Here is a 16,731-nt window from a genome sequence, read left to right as displayed (position 1 = left end):
GGAATGGAATGTGATATACCTTTGAGCAGTCCAAAATCTTTTTCATTCTCCAAGTAATCATCCAAGAACTTCTATTTGGGTGGCATGATGGAAGACCAATAAACATGATGCTCTTTTCTTTAACCATAGGTTACAGGTCAATCCGGGGGGGGGGGCTTGCGGGATCTCCATGTTTTCCCTATTTGCCATCACCGCCCCACATCCCAGGTGTCAGTGGTCCCTGCAGCATCTTGCATCCATGGCATGCCCCTCCAGACCCTCGTTCCCAGGTGGCAGCAGTGAAGAGGTGCTTTGGAGGAGCAGAAAGTCCTCTACCTGCACCAGTCCTGACAAGTTGCTTCATCATGAACCCCTCTGAGACATAGCAAGGACATCAAAATGGGAGCAAAAATGAAGTCTTGACTGAGATTTGGGAATCCGCAGAGATTCCACCATGTACAAATCCCAAAAGACTATTTAAAATAAGAAGAGGGCCCATCTCTTGCCAGCAGAAGGGAGATTCTGCAGGGATCTTGAGTGTACATCAGGGCAAACCGAGAGATGGGAAAAGCAGAGGGGAAAAGGTTCTTGATGCCACTATGAATACGAACTGGAGACTGCTCTGGAATTCGATTCTGCAGGAGCAGAGAGTGAACGTTATTTTAAGATATAACTGAATAATTATTTATTTGGGAGAACTCAGCATTATCACGTTATCCAAAATAATCCCCATTGCTCATGCTTGTCATAAAGTTTGCTAATAGTCTGGATGGCAGGGGGAGGTGGGACCCTAACTGAAAACAGCTGTTAAAATTGAAAATGAGAATTACGCCTTGTTTTTATTACTTTGTTCATGATACAATCCTGAAAGAGGGGAACTGAGTGATTATCCGAGTAAATGTCTATTTATATGCAGAATGTAGGTGTGCTTCAACTTTGCATTGCAAAATAAAAATGACTGATCTTTCCCATTAAAACAGTGTGGGTCACCCCAGCTGCCAGCGTTTATGCTTTTACTTATTTATGTCTTCCCTAAGGAGATACAGGCACTTTGCGGGCCCTTCCCAAGCTGCTGTAATTGATGGAGAGTTGGACTTCTTTTAATCCAAGTAATGCCGAGTGTCTGCAGCTTTGGTAATCGGATCCTACCAGCTTTAGAGACTACTGCCAAGGGATCCAGAGCCCAGAGGTTTGGCAACGTCATTTAATCATCGCAAGAGGATTACAGAGTGCAAAACAAGCCCCCAAACAGCGAGGAGATGGGCCAGTTCAGAAACTGACTCAGGCTAGGGAGCTGCCCAGGCTCACCCCCTCTCACAGGGCCTTGCACCCCAGCTCTCGAGCTGCCTTCACCTTGGCCAAGGCCGGCATCCTTTGTGGCACATGGGAGAGAAAGGATGTCAAAGGGAATTGACTTTGGATCAGAGAAATAAACAGTGTCTGATCATCTGTCAGGCTCAGGGTTGGTGAATCCCAAACCAGGGTACCCAGGTTATCCTGGTGTGGGAAGGTCAAGGCCACAGTCTACCCGGTGAGAGCCTCTGATGGAGAAGCCAAATGGCAAATTTAGAAGCTGTCCCTTGTCTCGTTAAAGTGAGACATTGCTGCTATCTGTGATGTTTTATTTACCAACAATAATACAGTTTACATTGAGAGCAATAGCTTGTTTGCCATTCAATGAATGCTTTATAGCAGGAATTAAGGGTGATTCGTGACTAGGCGCGGATCTGGAATTTCTCAATTACAACCCCAGCTTCAGGGGCCTCTCTCCACTCTGGGTCTAAATCTGGAGGCTCCCAGGTGAAAACCTTTAGTCCTTCTGCTCCGGACGGCTCCAGCTGGCAACAAGGCCCCGGAGAGGTCGTCACTGTTTGCGCGCCAAGTGTGCCATTTGCTTGGCTCTCCCTTGCACGAGTTCCTGGACAAAGGAGAATTCTAACACAAAGCCCACCCCTTGCAGCACAAGTTTCTAAAAGGCAACTTGAGTCACTAAAAAAGTGCAATTGCAGACTCCTGTGTAAATCTGATTTGCCATGCTAGGCCAAGCTTATTTTATTACATACATTCTGCATTCTAAGAACTAATAACTTCATATTGTAAACATTAAGCATACAGAGTTAAAGTTCAAGGCCACATTAGATCATTGATTGTCCCTTTTGTCGTGTATCTTTGGCTGGCCGAGATCAACTCGTAGTGTATAAATGCATAAGTTATATAATTATTATATAAAAAGGAAAAAAAAAAAAGCCATTGACTTGTATACTTCATTCTGACAAACGCACAGCGTTCGCGACTCAAAAGGAAACCTGGAGCCCGCCTCGCCCCGATGCCTAGGTGATTTCGGATCGCAGTAGCCCAGAAGGCTAGCTCTTACCTGACCCTGTGGAGAGCAGGGCCCTCACCTAAGGATGAGGTCCTGAATGTTTCTTTTAAATATCAGACAATTCCAGTTACAATTTTTCTTTTGATAAACAAACAAAAAGAGAGATGCACGACTTTGTTTCTGAATTCTACTACTTGCCCTGCCTCCGTGACGCTGTGTCCTTCCTCGTAACACTGGATTTGGTATAACACTGACCGTATGGAACCGCAAGTCTCCATGACTCAATTCTCTGCAGGACCGACACCGTCCTAAGTCCAGTCTTTACTGCTCGAGAAGTTTCTTTCCCAGTCCTTGCCTCCTCTTCTGCTTCTTCCTCTCCCGCCTCATCTGTCTACACCCACACGCTTACCCTCCAGACACATTCTCAGTCCCTCCCTTCGGCTCAGAGCTCCTGTCCTATCATAAAGGAGTTGGAAGCTTTGGGTTGTCTTCACAGTTGGAGAGAGCTGACCGCTCTCCATCAAATGGAATGAATCTGATTTCGCCCAAAACTGCAAGTGCTGATGAGTTCCCTATCAATGTCTATCGATGGGCCACAGTCTCTTTTCTTTTTTTTCTGTGTTGATATGTTTCTCTTTTTAAATACAGGTAGTTTTTTTTTTTTCCTTCAAATGACATTAGAAATGGCATGTTAGGTCCAGACTGTGTTATCTCTATTGCTTGAGTTTAATCCCAGTTTAATGCATGAACAGGATCCCAAAGGCTCCTCTAAGGTTTACACACTTCTTCAGAACATTTTCTTTGGCACTTTGTCCTCATGACTTCATGCTTCTACTTACAATGCCTTTCACAAGGTTGGTCCACAGATGATCTGTCCACGTACATTACACTTGTAGCATCCTCTTTATCTCTGTAGTAATATTTTAGTAATTCCCTCCCACTGAGAGTCTCTGGATCTCTTCCCCGGCTTCCTCCCCCTCAGCCCCAGTCAAGCTTTTTCATTCCTCTTGAGGCACTTCTGATTCATGGTCTCCGATAGAGCTTGTGGCAATTGGTTGGCGGTTGCATGTTGCTGGGAAAGGCCTCTCTCGGGTCTTTAGTAGTAAGTGCCCAGATGCGAAGGCATATGGCTGGCTGGGAGCCTAGTGTTAGGGTAGATCCCTCCTGTTGGTGAATTCCAGTATGGGTTTGGGGCAGCAAAAAAACTGGACGATGTCACGGGGAGGGCTGGAGGGTGGGGGGCCACAAAGTTCATCTTCTGTGGGTGGGTGTGATAGGAGCCCATGTAAGGGAGGTCCGAGGGGTACTTGTACAGGGAGGACTCTGGAGGGTGGGGCTGCAGGGCCTGGGCGATCCCGTGAAAGTCAAACTTGTAGGCATAGCGCTTCCCGTGGACTTTGGTCATGATGTTTTTATCATAGTAGTAACGGAGGGCCCGGCTGAGTTTATCATAGTTCATGTTGGGTTTGCTTTTCCGTTCTCCCCAGCGCCGGGCCACCTCATCTGGATCTGTCATCTTGAACTCCCCGTTGGTGCCTTCCCAGGTGATGCAGTTGGAGTTCGAGCTGTCTGACAGGAGCTCCAGGAGAAACTGCCACAGCTGGATCTGCCCGCTCCCTGATGAGGTGGGAAAAGACAAGAAAACCCCAGTGAGAACAGGATCTGAGCTAAAGGGGTCCTTTCTTCAACGACAGAAGAGGGGGCTGTGGCGTCCCACCCAGACTTCCTTTACCAGGCTGTGCGCCCATCCGTCAGCGGCTGGGGTATTGGCTGCTCTTGTCCCCCAGATCCCCCTGCTTGTCTCCAGAGAACTGCCCTTGGCTGAAGAGGCGCTATTTCATCCACCCCCAGGTAGCCCACAGCCTGATGGACTGACACAGGGTACCAGAGGCCGGCCCCCTTGCCTCGAAGAGGGACCAATTCTGTGATGCTGGCCATGCCCCGGGCTCCGCATGGGATCAGACAAAAGCAGGGCTCCAGCGAAGTCCACAAGCTTCCTTCACTTTCCCCGGTCCAATCCTGCGTCCTCACTCCCTCTCTCCTGAGAAATACCCTTAATTAATCACTTGCACAAGTATCCTTAGCCCAAGCTCTGTGTCTAAGGAAGCTGACCTAAGATGATGATCCTTGGTGACTACCAGGCTGATCTAAAGATCCAGGTCCTTCCTGGAAATGCAAAGAGTTCCTAGAGGTCAGAGTTCAGGTTTGTTCCATCCATTTCTGACTTCCTTAGAAGAATAGCCAAGTCAACGTTGTGTTTTGGGGGTGGAAGGGCTTACTTTTCCTCTTTTGCGAGGCAGAAAGCGCTGTTATGTGGCTGGCAATAATGACTTAATACCATTTATATTGGCTAGGTCAAGTAAAATAATAAAAGTCAGATTTAGGAAATGAACTTCAAAAAGTTTATGGAAAAAAATCGAGAATGGAAGTAAACACCGTTATTTCTAACATAACATTTGGCTGGCATGCAGAAAGCCATTCTGTCAAAACTTTTCCTAGAACAGAATTAACCCACTCAAAATGAGGAAGTTTAGAAAAAAGCTGGCTCTGTTTCAAACCAGATCACCCATTTCCAGTATTTAGGCAAATGCATCTTAACGGAAATCCATGTGTTGTCCCTGCGTTGCAATGCCAATTGTGTTAAGCAGAGTTTCCAAAAGAAAAAACTGTAACAATGAGTGATTGCAAGCCCTCTTGGGGCTTCCAACAGAGTCAATGAGACCTCATTTGACTGGGTGGACACAGAACCCTCTTGATCCCATTGGAGACCTATAGATGTGGCTTTTTGGTTTTATTAAATTCAGAGAAAAATCCAGGCACACCATTCTAGACTCTATGCTACAATACTTTAAGATGATTGATGGCTCCCTAAAAGAGAGGAACATGCAAATATCAACAGTCATACCAGGAGTACCAGGAGAGGCGAAGTACCGGGAATATCTGATCCTGAGTACCAGGAGAAGCTAAGATGCTTTAAGCAGATTTTAGAAGCTTTGAAAATGGACACATGAGGCAGGTCTTTCCTCCCAAACTCCCAAGCACTGCCTTGGGCTTATTACCAAAAAGATTATCTTGTATTATACTATCAATAAATATCAGTAGATAATGATAAAATCATTAAAGGAACTGTTGACTATTCAGGGAATTGATGAAATGTAAAACTCAATTATAGACGTGTTTTCTCTAAATCCTCCCCACTAGCTCACTAGATAAATTGTCCAACTCATAAATCTTTGTTTCCATGTTGGCTACATGGAAATGGATATGTTTGTGACTTTATCCGTACAACAGCATCATGAGAAAGGTCAGCCTTTTCTGAATTTGTTCTGGAAAATTAGCATTTTCAGTCTAGCAACACATTTGAAATGTATTAACAGCTTGTAGTTCATCGCAATGGAAGCCTTTGCTTTTTCGGGACCACATATTCAAACTGTTCTCAATCAAGTTTTCTTGCCCCCAACATTTCATTAATATGCATTTAAAAAATACAAAGAATAGTTTGAGAAAACCATATGGTTTTAGTATATATATTGTAACCAAAGGATTACTACTTGAAAAAAAATTCCATATATGACCTGGGAATAGGGAAAGACATAGATTTTTGATTTAACAGTGTAACATATGTTTCAATATAAACACATAGAGTTGTTTGAAAATAAATATTCACTGTCAACCTCCTCCCATACAGAGAACAATCCCACAGATTTTGTATCAATACACAGATCTTCCTAAACAGTCAAACTTATACTTGGTATCTATTCAAACCTTGGTATTGCCTCTGGGGAATTTGTCCCTCACCCACTTCCTTTATAAACATGTATAGGAGAGAACCGGTGTACAAAAGTGTTTTCCCATCTCTCCTGTTTCTGAAGAACTAGTAAGTCAGGGAACTAAATTCATGGCTAGAAACTCAAAGTTCAAAGGATGGATGACGAATTTCTCCCTAGACGATTTTACCCATCAGCCCTTGTACACAGTGCTCGGGCCTCTGAGCATTTCAAGAGTCTATGGGAATAAGACACCTGTAAACAAAACTCATCAGCTTCCGAACCTGAGAACAAAACCATAAATGCAAATCAATTAATGTTTAAGTAGATGTTATAAAATGTAACATTATGTCAAGCTCATTACTTGTTAAATTTAATATAACAAAATCCACTGCGTTCACAGTCTACAGCAGGTTTTCTCGCTGTTCGAGAATCCTCAAGGGGGCACAATGTTTGCTGAGAAGTTATAGTCAGTGGTAAATTAAACGAGTTACTTGTGGCCACGAATTTCAAAAGCAATTTATTAAATTCTTCGTTTACTGTCGAAACAATAACACTTACTGTGCACCGAAGGTGCATTTTAGAATATAGAATAGGGATTCCAGAACACGAATGCCTAAGATTTGGAAGCCTGAGAGTGGCTTGGGTATTCCACTGGCCAAACCAACAAGTAAAGGGAGATGCTCTTATAAGACCGGACCTTGCACCCAAACAGCCTCACCACCTGCACCTCAAGAATTACCTTCTTCAGAAAAACTCTTCGTATCTATTTTCTCTCTCTATCCTGATAACCACCTTTGGAACATCAGTAAGGAGTAGCTACTTTTGCCCTAGTTTTGTCCAAGGTAATTAACTAAAAAGGCAGGACCGGGAGGTGGGGGGACCCAAAGATGTCGGCTGCCCACCTACAGGAGAGTCCAGTGGGGTGAAGGGGCATGGGGTGTGGCTTCAAAGAAGACAGAAGGCAATCCTTTAATTCTGGGGAAGAAAGTGTTCTCCAAATGCAATTAAAAGAAAAGAAGAGAAACATACTAGTGAAGAGGTACAGCCTGAGCAAAAAAGGGCAAAACATCTAAACGGTTTATAAACCACAGAGAAAAGCACAGGTGGGGGTGAGTCAGCAGCTGTGGGTCAAGTAGGAGGGGTGTCCCCAAGCAGGGCACTCAGCAGCCAGCTGATGGAGGAACAGAGCCGTAAATAAAGCAGAGAGGGTCTTTAAAGCAGCAAGCACCACAGTGGCAATCACTTGGGCTACTTTCTACAGTAGCTGGAGGTGCTGCAGAAAATCCCACGTGCACAGCCTGGACCCCCCAGCGCATCGGGATTCAGGCAGCAGGCATGTGTCTCAGACGGAAGGCTTTGTCTGTGGCTCAGACAGGGCTTGTTGCGGGGGTGGGAGGGGCAGGACAGTATGGTGGCCGGAAGCACCCCTTTGGAGTTGGCACTGTCGCAGCTGAATCCTGGCTCTGCTCACCTGGCTCTCTGTGCCTCAGTGTCCTTGTCTGCAAAATGCAGGTGATGGTAATACTCTCAAGATGGTAGTACCATCTTGCAGGATCACTATGAGGGTGAATTCGGTACAGAAGTGCTCTTATCATGATTTGAGCTGGAAACCAGGACTTAAAGAAAGGTACATCCTGGGCTTCCCTGGTGGCGCAGTGGTTGAGAGTCCGCCTGCCGATGCAGGGGACGCGGGTTCGTGCTCCGGTCCGGGAAGATCCCATATGCCGCGGAGCGGCTGGGCCCGTGAGCCATGGCCGCTGAGCCTGCATGTCTGGAGCCTGTGCTCCGCAACGGGAGAGGCCACAACAGTGAGACGCCCGCCCGCGTACCGCCAAAAAAAAAAGAAAGGTACATCCCTTGCCTAGAGCCAGGAGATGCCAAAGGAAAACAACCACCTTCCCCCAAAAAACCCCATGCTGGCCAGGCAAAAGCTGGGAATGGTGGTATTCTCAGAGCTGGCCAGCATCACTGAATGCTGACTGGTACCAGGCATCATTCTGAACATTTTCCACGTGTTTATTTAATCCCCCTCCCCCCAGAATCATGTGATAGCCCATTGTAGGGGTGAGGAATTAGAGCCCAAAGAGGTAGAGTGACTTATCTTGCCCAAGGTCAGCAAGGGTTGGAACCCAGATTCGCCTAGAATCTGGTGCTGAATCACTGCACAACAACACTGCTCTTGCGCCTGGTTTCTGCACACACCTCTGCAGTCTCCTCCAGTCCTTCCCTGGGCCTGGAGCTTGGTGGGTTCCCAGTAGAAGACTGGACACTCCCACCTCCTAACCAATGGAAAAACATCCCTAAAACTGGTCTCTGGTTCCGCATGAAGCAGGTTACACTTTCATGCCCACCATTAGCGACTATCCAGGGAGCACCGAGGGAGCTACTGAACTCCTGCTCCCAGGAAAGCTCTTCCGTGGAAAGGCAATTTCTGTTCATCATAGAAGCCACATTAAATGGTCAGCCATCCTGACGGGACATAAAGGGGCTATGTCGCTAATATCTGATCCAGGACATAATAATGCAGGGACACACTCTTCTCAGCAGAAGAAATACGGTCCAAAGTGCACCCCAAATGCATATTTTGGATAGAGATGTTGCGACGCTGTTATCATCTCGTGCATTCATACTATATGATGTCATCTTTCCATTTAAAATGGTTTAAAAAACGTTTGCATTGTGAAAAGAGGAGAGGCAGCAGTTTAAAGTGGTGAAGGATTTATTTATCAGAGGCTGGGAAACTAGAATCAAACAGGAAGAAGCATTCTCATTAATAGAATGATAAGACATTCTGGTTTTAGGGGGAAAGGCCACATGAAAGTAACTGACACACAGCCTAAGGAGAGATGGAGAGAAGGCCTAATTCATTCTAAACGAAGTAAAAGAAATCTTTATCTTTGAGTCAAAAGTTGGATGTTGCCACTTTCCCCAGGCCCAATGGGCACAGTCTTTGCTTACGATGCCAGTGTCGCGGACCTCTTAGGTACCAAGACATTTTCCCAGGCCAGTGATGGGTCTGCAGTCTCCTCCTTGCTCGGTCCCAGGTCCCTCTACCCGCCGTGGGCAACCCCAGGCTGCTGGGAACAGCGTGAATAGACACTAAGCCCTCTGCTTAGGGGCCAGCAACTCTCTTTGGCCCCAAGGCACCAACCAAGCCACACCTTTGAACTGCAACAATGTGGGCACAGACTTATGTTTCACTTCACCAATCTGTGTGGGTGAAAGGGTCGGTTTGGTTTTGTTTGGTGCAGTTTGACATGTTCCTCCTCTTCATCCCTGACCTCAGCCTCATCCCAAGCATTGAAACAGTTGTGAAACTGAAAGGAAATCCTTTCTTTCTATTCTCTTGGTCCTCATTCTCCAAGACCTCCCTCTTCCAGGCTCACTCAGTGGCAGTGGAGAGCCAGAAAGTATCAATAAAAGCAGATTTTGGAGACAGAGAGTCACGGTTCAAACCTGGCCTCCCTTCTTATGGGCTGTGTGACCCAGGAGAAGTTACCTAATTTGTCTGGACCTCTGATTCCTTTTCCGTAGGACGAAGATAATGACCTCCCAGGGCTGTTCTGAGACAGACATTTGCCCAGGCATGATATGGGGGAGGGGTGGGGGGAAAGCTATTGAATTGTTATTTCACATTATTGTATTAACTTTCCCAGCGTGTTCCAGCTTCCGTCCTGTTCCCCTTTCTAATCTATCCTGAACATAGCTGCCAGATCAGTCTTCCTGAAGCCTGACTAATAATAATCATCTCAAAACATAGTAATCGTTTTTATGTGAATGGTTATAAAGGCAGTTGCAAATAGAAAGCTGAGCATAGGCAGGAGGACGGACCAAGACCCCGGAGACGCGGCCACCAGGTGGATGCTGGGGTGAACCTGTGTCCATTTCTCCACAGGAATGGAAGCTCCTTGAGGGTCCAGGATGGTATCTTGTTACTCCTTGCATTCATTTATTCAACCAATAATTATTTAGCACCCGGTCTAGGCCCAAGGGGTAGAGCAATACACAAAACAGACCCTTCTCACTTCTAAGCTGCTTAAAAAATATTTGCTGAATTAGTTAACATTAATCAAAATTTAATGTCAAAGATGTGGATGCCAAATAATGATGCTATTTTATGTTTTCAAAAGTATAGATTCCCTGTGGGGATGTACACTGATTGAACCTAAATTTTCCCATTTCTAACCCCATTTTGGCCTCAATGTATAGAAAATATACATTCCAGCTTGTATTTGCAATACTCCTATGACATCTTGGCATCTGAATTTGCTGTTGAGAATATGCAGCATATGCTGTGAATTTCTGAAGTGGATGCCAGCACAGCTGGTTCTGATCTGAATACAAACACATCAAACAATTTGGTTGGCACTGAAGCGTGATGACAGGTGACAATCCTTGGCAAGGGACAGGTTACAAATGGGCCAATTAAGAATCTGTACTTTCTCCTGGCACCTGAGTTCAGAAATAGACCATTCATTGAAGATGATCCTAGATTTGAAGTCTTGTGGTTGTCATTATGGTTCTTTTTTTTTTAAGATATTATTTTATCTGCTAGTGTGATGGGTTGAATTGTGGCCCTCCCCCCAAATTCATATGTTGGACTTGCCCAGTACCTCAGCATGTGACGCTATTTGGAAATAGGGTCTTCAGAGAAGTAATCAAGTTAAAGTAATATCATTTGAGGGGGCTCTAATCCAATATGACTGGTGTCCTTAGAAAAAGGGAAATCTGGACACAGACACATATAGAGGTAAAGAGATACAGGCAGAAGACGGCAGCTATAAGCCAAGGAGAGAGGTCTGGAATAGATCCTTCTTTCATGGTCCACAGAGGGAAATAACCCTGACCACTTGATTTTGGACTTCTGTCCTCTAGAACTAGGAGACAATAAATGTCGATGTCTAAACCCCCAGTCTGTGGTACCTTGTTAGAGCAGCCCTAGGAAACAGATACAGTTTGGATTAGGTAATGATGCTCTTTGCGGAAGCTACATCTTAATGTATAACCTGACCCAGTTTTTTCCACTTAGGCAAATAGTCCAGCGAGACCTACAACTTCAGCTTGCTCAGTGGAAGGGATTTCTTGTCTATACAAGTGCAGTTTCAAAATAGCTACTGCCTAAAAGATAACTTTATAAGAGCAAAATCGTCAGCAGTATCTCACCTGGATTTGCAAGGCGGCTACTCGTGGGTCCAAGAATCTGATAAGGATCTACAGCAAAAAGAAAAGAAGTCAGATCCCAAAGACATAGTTGTGAGCAGGTAGGATGCAGCTCCAGGAATAATGCTGACCCACTGGTGTTTCCAGATCTCAGAGCTGAAAATGTCCCCCACGTCAAAGTCCCCCAGCACCACTTCCTGTATTAGAAAAGATGTCACATGGGTCTGAGTGATGCTTCTCAGTAAAGGTCTCCTAGCTGGTGGCCAAGCTCAGATTTGGCCCAGGGTTCCCAACACCTAGCCCAGCGCCCTCTCCATCCCAGGATTTAAACAGGGCAGATGTATTCTGCCAGGGCCGTGTGGGCCGTGACGCTCAGCACACGGGCGGCAGCATCCTGCCACTGTGTTTCCGCACTGGACTTGGCACACACGCTGATGTTGCTGTATGTGACCTGGAAGGTGAAAATCAAAGAACTGCTAGGCCGCAAAGAAGCTGCCTGTGGGCACGCAGCATGTTTTTTCCATATTTATTGCACGGGTTTTGGAAATGTTTTAGCAAAATCTCAAGTCATTCCCAGTTGAGTAGACTGATAATTTAGTCCCTGGTTTACATACGGAGCAGTCCTAAAGAAGACGAAGGAACATCAGTTTAACTTAGAAAGTGACACATTTTAGAAAGATGCTGCTAAACCTGTTTCTTCTTTTATGGCCACCAAGATGCTCTGTGAAACATACCTAGCTGAGGACGCTGGTCTTCAGTTTTGGGCACTGTGGAAGGAGATGGCTGAGCAGCTGAAAATCCAAAAAACAAAGAGACAATTAGTTATAACTTGTATTTGCTACCAGACTTTGATGCTGTTGTATCATCATTCCATCATTTACCTTAGTTATTAACATAATAGCCTTACTCTTATAATAAGAAACATGGTAAGAAAAAAATTTCCTTTCTAATGAAACCAAATGTAAATGTGGTAGCAAAACGAGGGCACTTTTTAAAAATTTATTATTATTTTTAAAATACTTATTTTTAAATAAGTATTTATTTTTAAATATACTTATTTTAAAAATTTATTTTTACCCCACTTTTTGCAAAACTAAAAAAAATTTGAGATGGTTTACAAAACAGATTAAAATGAATCAACTCTAAAATAAAAAGATAAAGGGAAACCACCAGGAAAATATAAAGTAAGGAATACTATAAACATGGCCAAGATTAGGAAATCACCCAGTATTTAATCTGTACTCAAGCATCCTATGAGACATGCATTTGTCCAGAAATGCATTACATCATTCATTACATCATTCACTTCTTCTTGTTATAGAAATAGGTATAATGCCAATAGAGAAAGAATCATTGCATTTAAAGATCAGTTGCGCTTTGTTGCCAAAGGGACAAATGTATGTTGAAAAAGCATAGTTTGGCTACAGAAATTATCATTTACTGCATCAAGAGTTACCCACTGCCTTGTGATGTGAGGATTCAAGGCAGTGGGAACCAACACTGTACCTTTCGACTGGGGGGTGGGGTGGCCGTGACTGGTCCAGGCTGATCTCCTGGGTGGTTCGTAAGGTAAATCTGTAAAGATAAATAAATTGACTAAAAGATCAATGATGTAACTTGATAACAGCTATTTTGTGTGCTTTTTTTTGTTTTGTGTTTATTAGCATCAATATTGTGCAAGAAAACCCAGTTATCCAAAGTAATATTCAACCTGGATTCCACGAGATTTGGGTTTTATTTACAAATGATAACTTTGTATCTTTTATTGATCTAACAGTTGCACCCATTAATCTGAAAACTCCCATGGATGGATTCTCTAGGAGCTGGCTGACTCTTCTAAGGTAATTTCCTGCAATCCTAGGTCAAGACCATATCAAAAGTTTCTTACAATCTAATTTTTCCTGCTTCCCGCTGGAATTGACATAAGTCCATCACCCCTTTATTATCTTCATGACCTGTCTGAGACACAGCCTACAACGTGGATGAATCAACCGATTTCCTACGTGAAGTCTCACACTAGATCCACCAAATGACGTTCACGTTCCTCCCTTTTCTTCTTCCTTGGAAACGAGCACTGCCTTCTCTTACTTGCCAGATGCCTCTCTCAGCCACCCCTCATTTTCCCTCATCCACTTATATTAAATCAGTCTTAAGGGTCTAGTTATTTTTCTTCTTTTATTAAAATTAATTTTTATTGGAGTATGGTTGCTTTACAATGTTGTGTTAGCCTCCACTGCACAACAGAATGAACCATCCATACGCATACAGATGTCCCCTCCCTTTTGGACTTCCCTCCCATTTAGGCGGGTCTAGTTATTTTCCTACGCAAATGTCTACTCTTTCTCCTTCACTAAATGAATTTAGAATTTCTCTAAAATGAACTGTAAGACTGAAATAGTACTGCCCCCGCAAAACACTGGCAATGCCGTAGAGCTGAAGTATATGCCAATGATTTTTTTTTGTATTTATAATGTATTGCTATTTGTCCCATAAAACTTCATCACACTTTGCATATGCAAATTTAATAATTATACTTCTGCATCCTCAGTGCAAGTTCTATTAATGATTATGACTCTATGTCATTTCAAGTTTCCTTTAAAAATATATTCCAGAAACGTTATTATGCATGCTCTTACTAACTGTGCCTACATAAAGCTGGGGAGTGGGGTGGCCAACTACACGCAATTTTATTACAGAACCATTTCAAAACTACAACTTGGATTGACGGGTCTCGGTCCAATGCCATGTGTCATTCTGGGCCAGCTGAAAGCCATAGCCAGGTACTTCAGCAGGTGTTCTGCTGCCAGTCACCTGGAGATGACTATAAAATCTCACTTGAAGAGATTTTAAACTTTGTTTAAAATTGGCAGTTTGGTGGGTCAATCTTGAAAAAGCTTGTTGACTGTGTTGCAGAAGACATGTCTCTTCCTAGTTTCATATCCCAGAGAGAATAGCAATGAAATGCAACGTGAAATCCAACGCAGAATTGCCTTAATTTATTTGGTCTGTTTGGCTACAAGCATCTCGACTAGTGTGGTCCGTGAAATCCTACCCTCCAGAGCTTTGGTTGAATTCGATAATTTTTCTTTTGAAACTCTCCTATTGCTCACCACTCCCTCTCCACTGGCATTTCTGTATTTTTGGACTGTAAGCGTTTCCCACCCAGTTCCTCAGATTCTCACTTTTCTGGTGTTGAGGTTACACGTGGGAATTAAATCTGCAGTCGCTATCAATTTACAACTAAATTTCAACTTAAGTTGCTGGGAGCATTTGCACACAGATTCTCATCTAGTTGCATTTTGTCTAGAAAATGGTTAGGCAGAGTTTCAATTTGAGAATTGTCTCAGAAAGAAAAATCTACTAGCAGGGCAACTGTAACAGCATCTCCCCTACTTTAGGAGCAGACAGCCATATCAACATGGGGCTTCTGTCTACCAAATGAAAAAGCAAGAGAATCCAGAAATATGTTCTGGGTCCTTGTTTCTCCGCAGACTAGCTGTATTGGCAATGTCTGGAAGCTCGTTAGAAATGCAGAACCTCACTCTAGATCTATTGAATCAGAATCTGCATTTTACCAGATTCTGGTAAAAAATAAAATAAAATAGAACTACCATATGATCCTGCAATCACACTCCTGGGCATATATCTGAAGAAAACCATAATTAGAAAAGATACAGGCACCCCACTGTTCATTGCAGCACTGTTTACAATAGCCAAGACATGGAAGCAACCTAAATGTCCATCAACAGAGGAATGGATAAAGAAGATGTGGTACATATACACAATGGAATATTACTCAGACATAAAAAAGAATGAAATAATGCCATTTGCAGCAACATGGATGGACCTGGAGATTATCATACGAAGTGAAGTAAGGCAGACAGAGAAAGCCAAATATCATATGATATCACTTATATGTGGGATCTAAAAAAAACCGATACAAATGAGCTTATATACAAAACAGAAAACAAAAAGATGATACAAATGAGCTTATATATAAAACAGACACAGAAAACAAACTTATGGTTACTAAAGGGGGGGAGGGATAAATTAGGAGTTTGGGATTAACATATGCTCACTACTATAAATAAAATAGATAACCAACAAGGACCTACTGTATAGCACGGGGAACTATACTCAATATTTTGTAATAACCTATAAGAGTAAAGAATCTGAAAAAGAAAAAATATATATATACATATATATATATATATATATACACACAGTTTTATATGTATATATAAAATGGAATCATTTTGCTGTACATCTGAAACTAACATGATATTGTAAAACAACTATACTTCAATTAAAAAAAAGAATCTGTATTTTAACATGGTCCCATTTAACTTGGGTGTACACTGAAGTTTGAGAAAGCCTGTTCTAGACAATTTCCACTATTCTTTTCTAAAAATCTGTGTTCCTACAGATAAGGATTTCAGAAATGCTATCTGAGTGTGTTAACACAAATAAATGTGTGGAAAGAGTTCTAGATTGAATGCTTTCACCTGAAACATTAGAAATGGAATTAATAGCAAGTGTCAGTAGTTAGTCTGCTACTACTTTTTGCCCATGAAATGTGACTGGAAGAAATTAAACACCAAACTACTAATACGAAAATATTTTGAAACTCTTAATTCATAAAGTCCTTCTTAGAGTGTGTAACCGTGTCTCATCCTCCCTTGAAAATCAGTCAGGCCCTAAACAACTCCAAGTCTGATTTTTTGCCAAGAACTGGAGATGTTTATATGAACAATGATTAATGTGTTCATGAACATATTGCCATGGAAGATAAGTGGGCTTTTGTTTTTGTTCATGAAATTCTGCTCCAGTGTTCTCTTATCAGCTACAGATCACAGGCCATGGGCACCAAGCCCCCCTCCTGTGGGATGTGACATTGGGGGGTGTTGAACTAAGGCTTGCTGAGATGGGAGACAATCATCTCAGTGACCTTGTCAGCAGCTACAACACCTCAAAGCAGAGCCAGTTTTGAGCAGTTCTGCTTTTTGGCTCCTTGAAAAATTATTACTCTGTGTACATTTGCTATTTGCCTCTTATGGAGAGTAGATCATAAGACTTCTAGGAAGAACACAGTATACATTTCATTTTTGGTGGTCATTTCAATCCACTCTCCATTTCTCTTCAACTTTAATCTTCAAGGTCATTAACTCTTAGACTTGGCAGAAGGTCCTGTGTCAGGGACAGCTGCTTTCTGGCATGGGTTCTGCTATATTTTTTCTGTAACAGACAGTGTTTTAAAACAACTTTATAAAAGCCATTTCACAGGCAGCTGAGGGTTACCAAAGAAGTATGCTATATGCCGTGATCTAGACCAAACACCATGAAAACTACAAATAGGGAGTTTGACTGGTGTTGGCCCCCTCCACCCCAGCACCTTTGTTTATTTCCTGGGAGTCAAGATCAGTTCCTGATTCTGAATGAGACTCCTTCCCCCAACCACTCCCTTCCCTAGACATCAATGATGTAAGCAAGCATCCTTGC

General features: G+C 43.1%; 1 protein-coding gene across 3 annotated transcripts in view; it reads right to left on the bottom strand.

The window, feature by feature from the left end:
• Positions 1–1,589: 1,589 nt before the first annotated feature.
• Positions 1,590–16,731, bottom strand: part of ERG (ETS transcription factor ERG) — a 110,157-nt gene continuing 95,015 nt past the window's right edge. For all 3 annotated transcript variants that reach the window (XM_027095781.1, XM_027095861.1, XM_027095937.1), the window contains 4 exons: positions 12,739–12,807; positions 11,967–12,023; positions 11,236–11,283; positions 1,590–3,919 (listed from right to left, as the gene is read on the bottom strand). In XM_027095781.1, coding sequence (XP_026951582.1) covers positions 3,399–3,919; positions 11,236–11,283; positions 11,967–12,023; positions 12,739–12,807 — 695 coding nt within the window. In that variant the 3' untranslated portion in view covers positions 1,590–3,398. The remainder of the gene's footprint in view (positions 3,920–11,235; positions 11,284–11,966; positions 12,024–12,738; positions 12,808–16,731) is intronic.

Source organism: Aethalodelphis obliquidens, unplaced genomic scaffold (genome assembly GCF_003676395.1).
Source record: "Aethalodelphis obliquidens isolate GAN/ISIS:26980383/991018 unplaced genomic scaffold, ASM367639v1 scaffold1, whole genome shotgun sequence".
Classification (NCBI taxonomy): domain Eukaryota; kingdom Metazoa; phylum Chordata; class Mammalia; order Artiodactyla; family Delphinidae; genus Aethalodelphis; species Aethalodelphis obliquidens.
The sequence above is the reverse complement of the archived record's forward strand: the minus strand, read 5'-3'. Positions and strand labels throughout refer to the sequence as shown.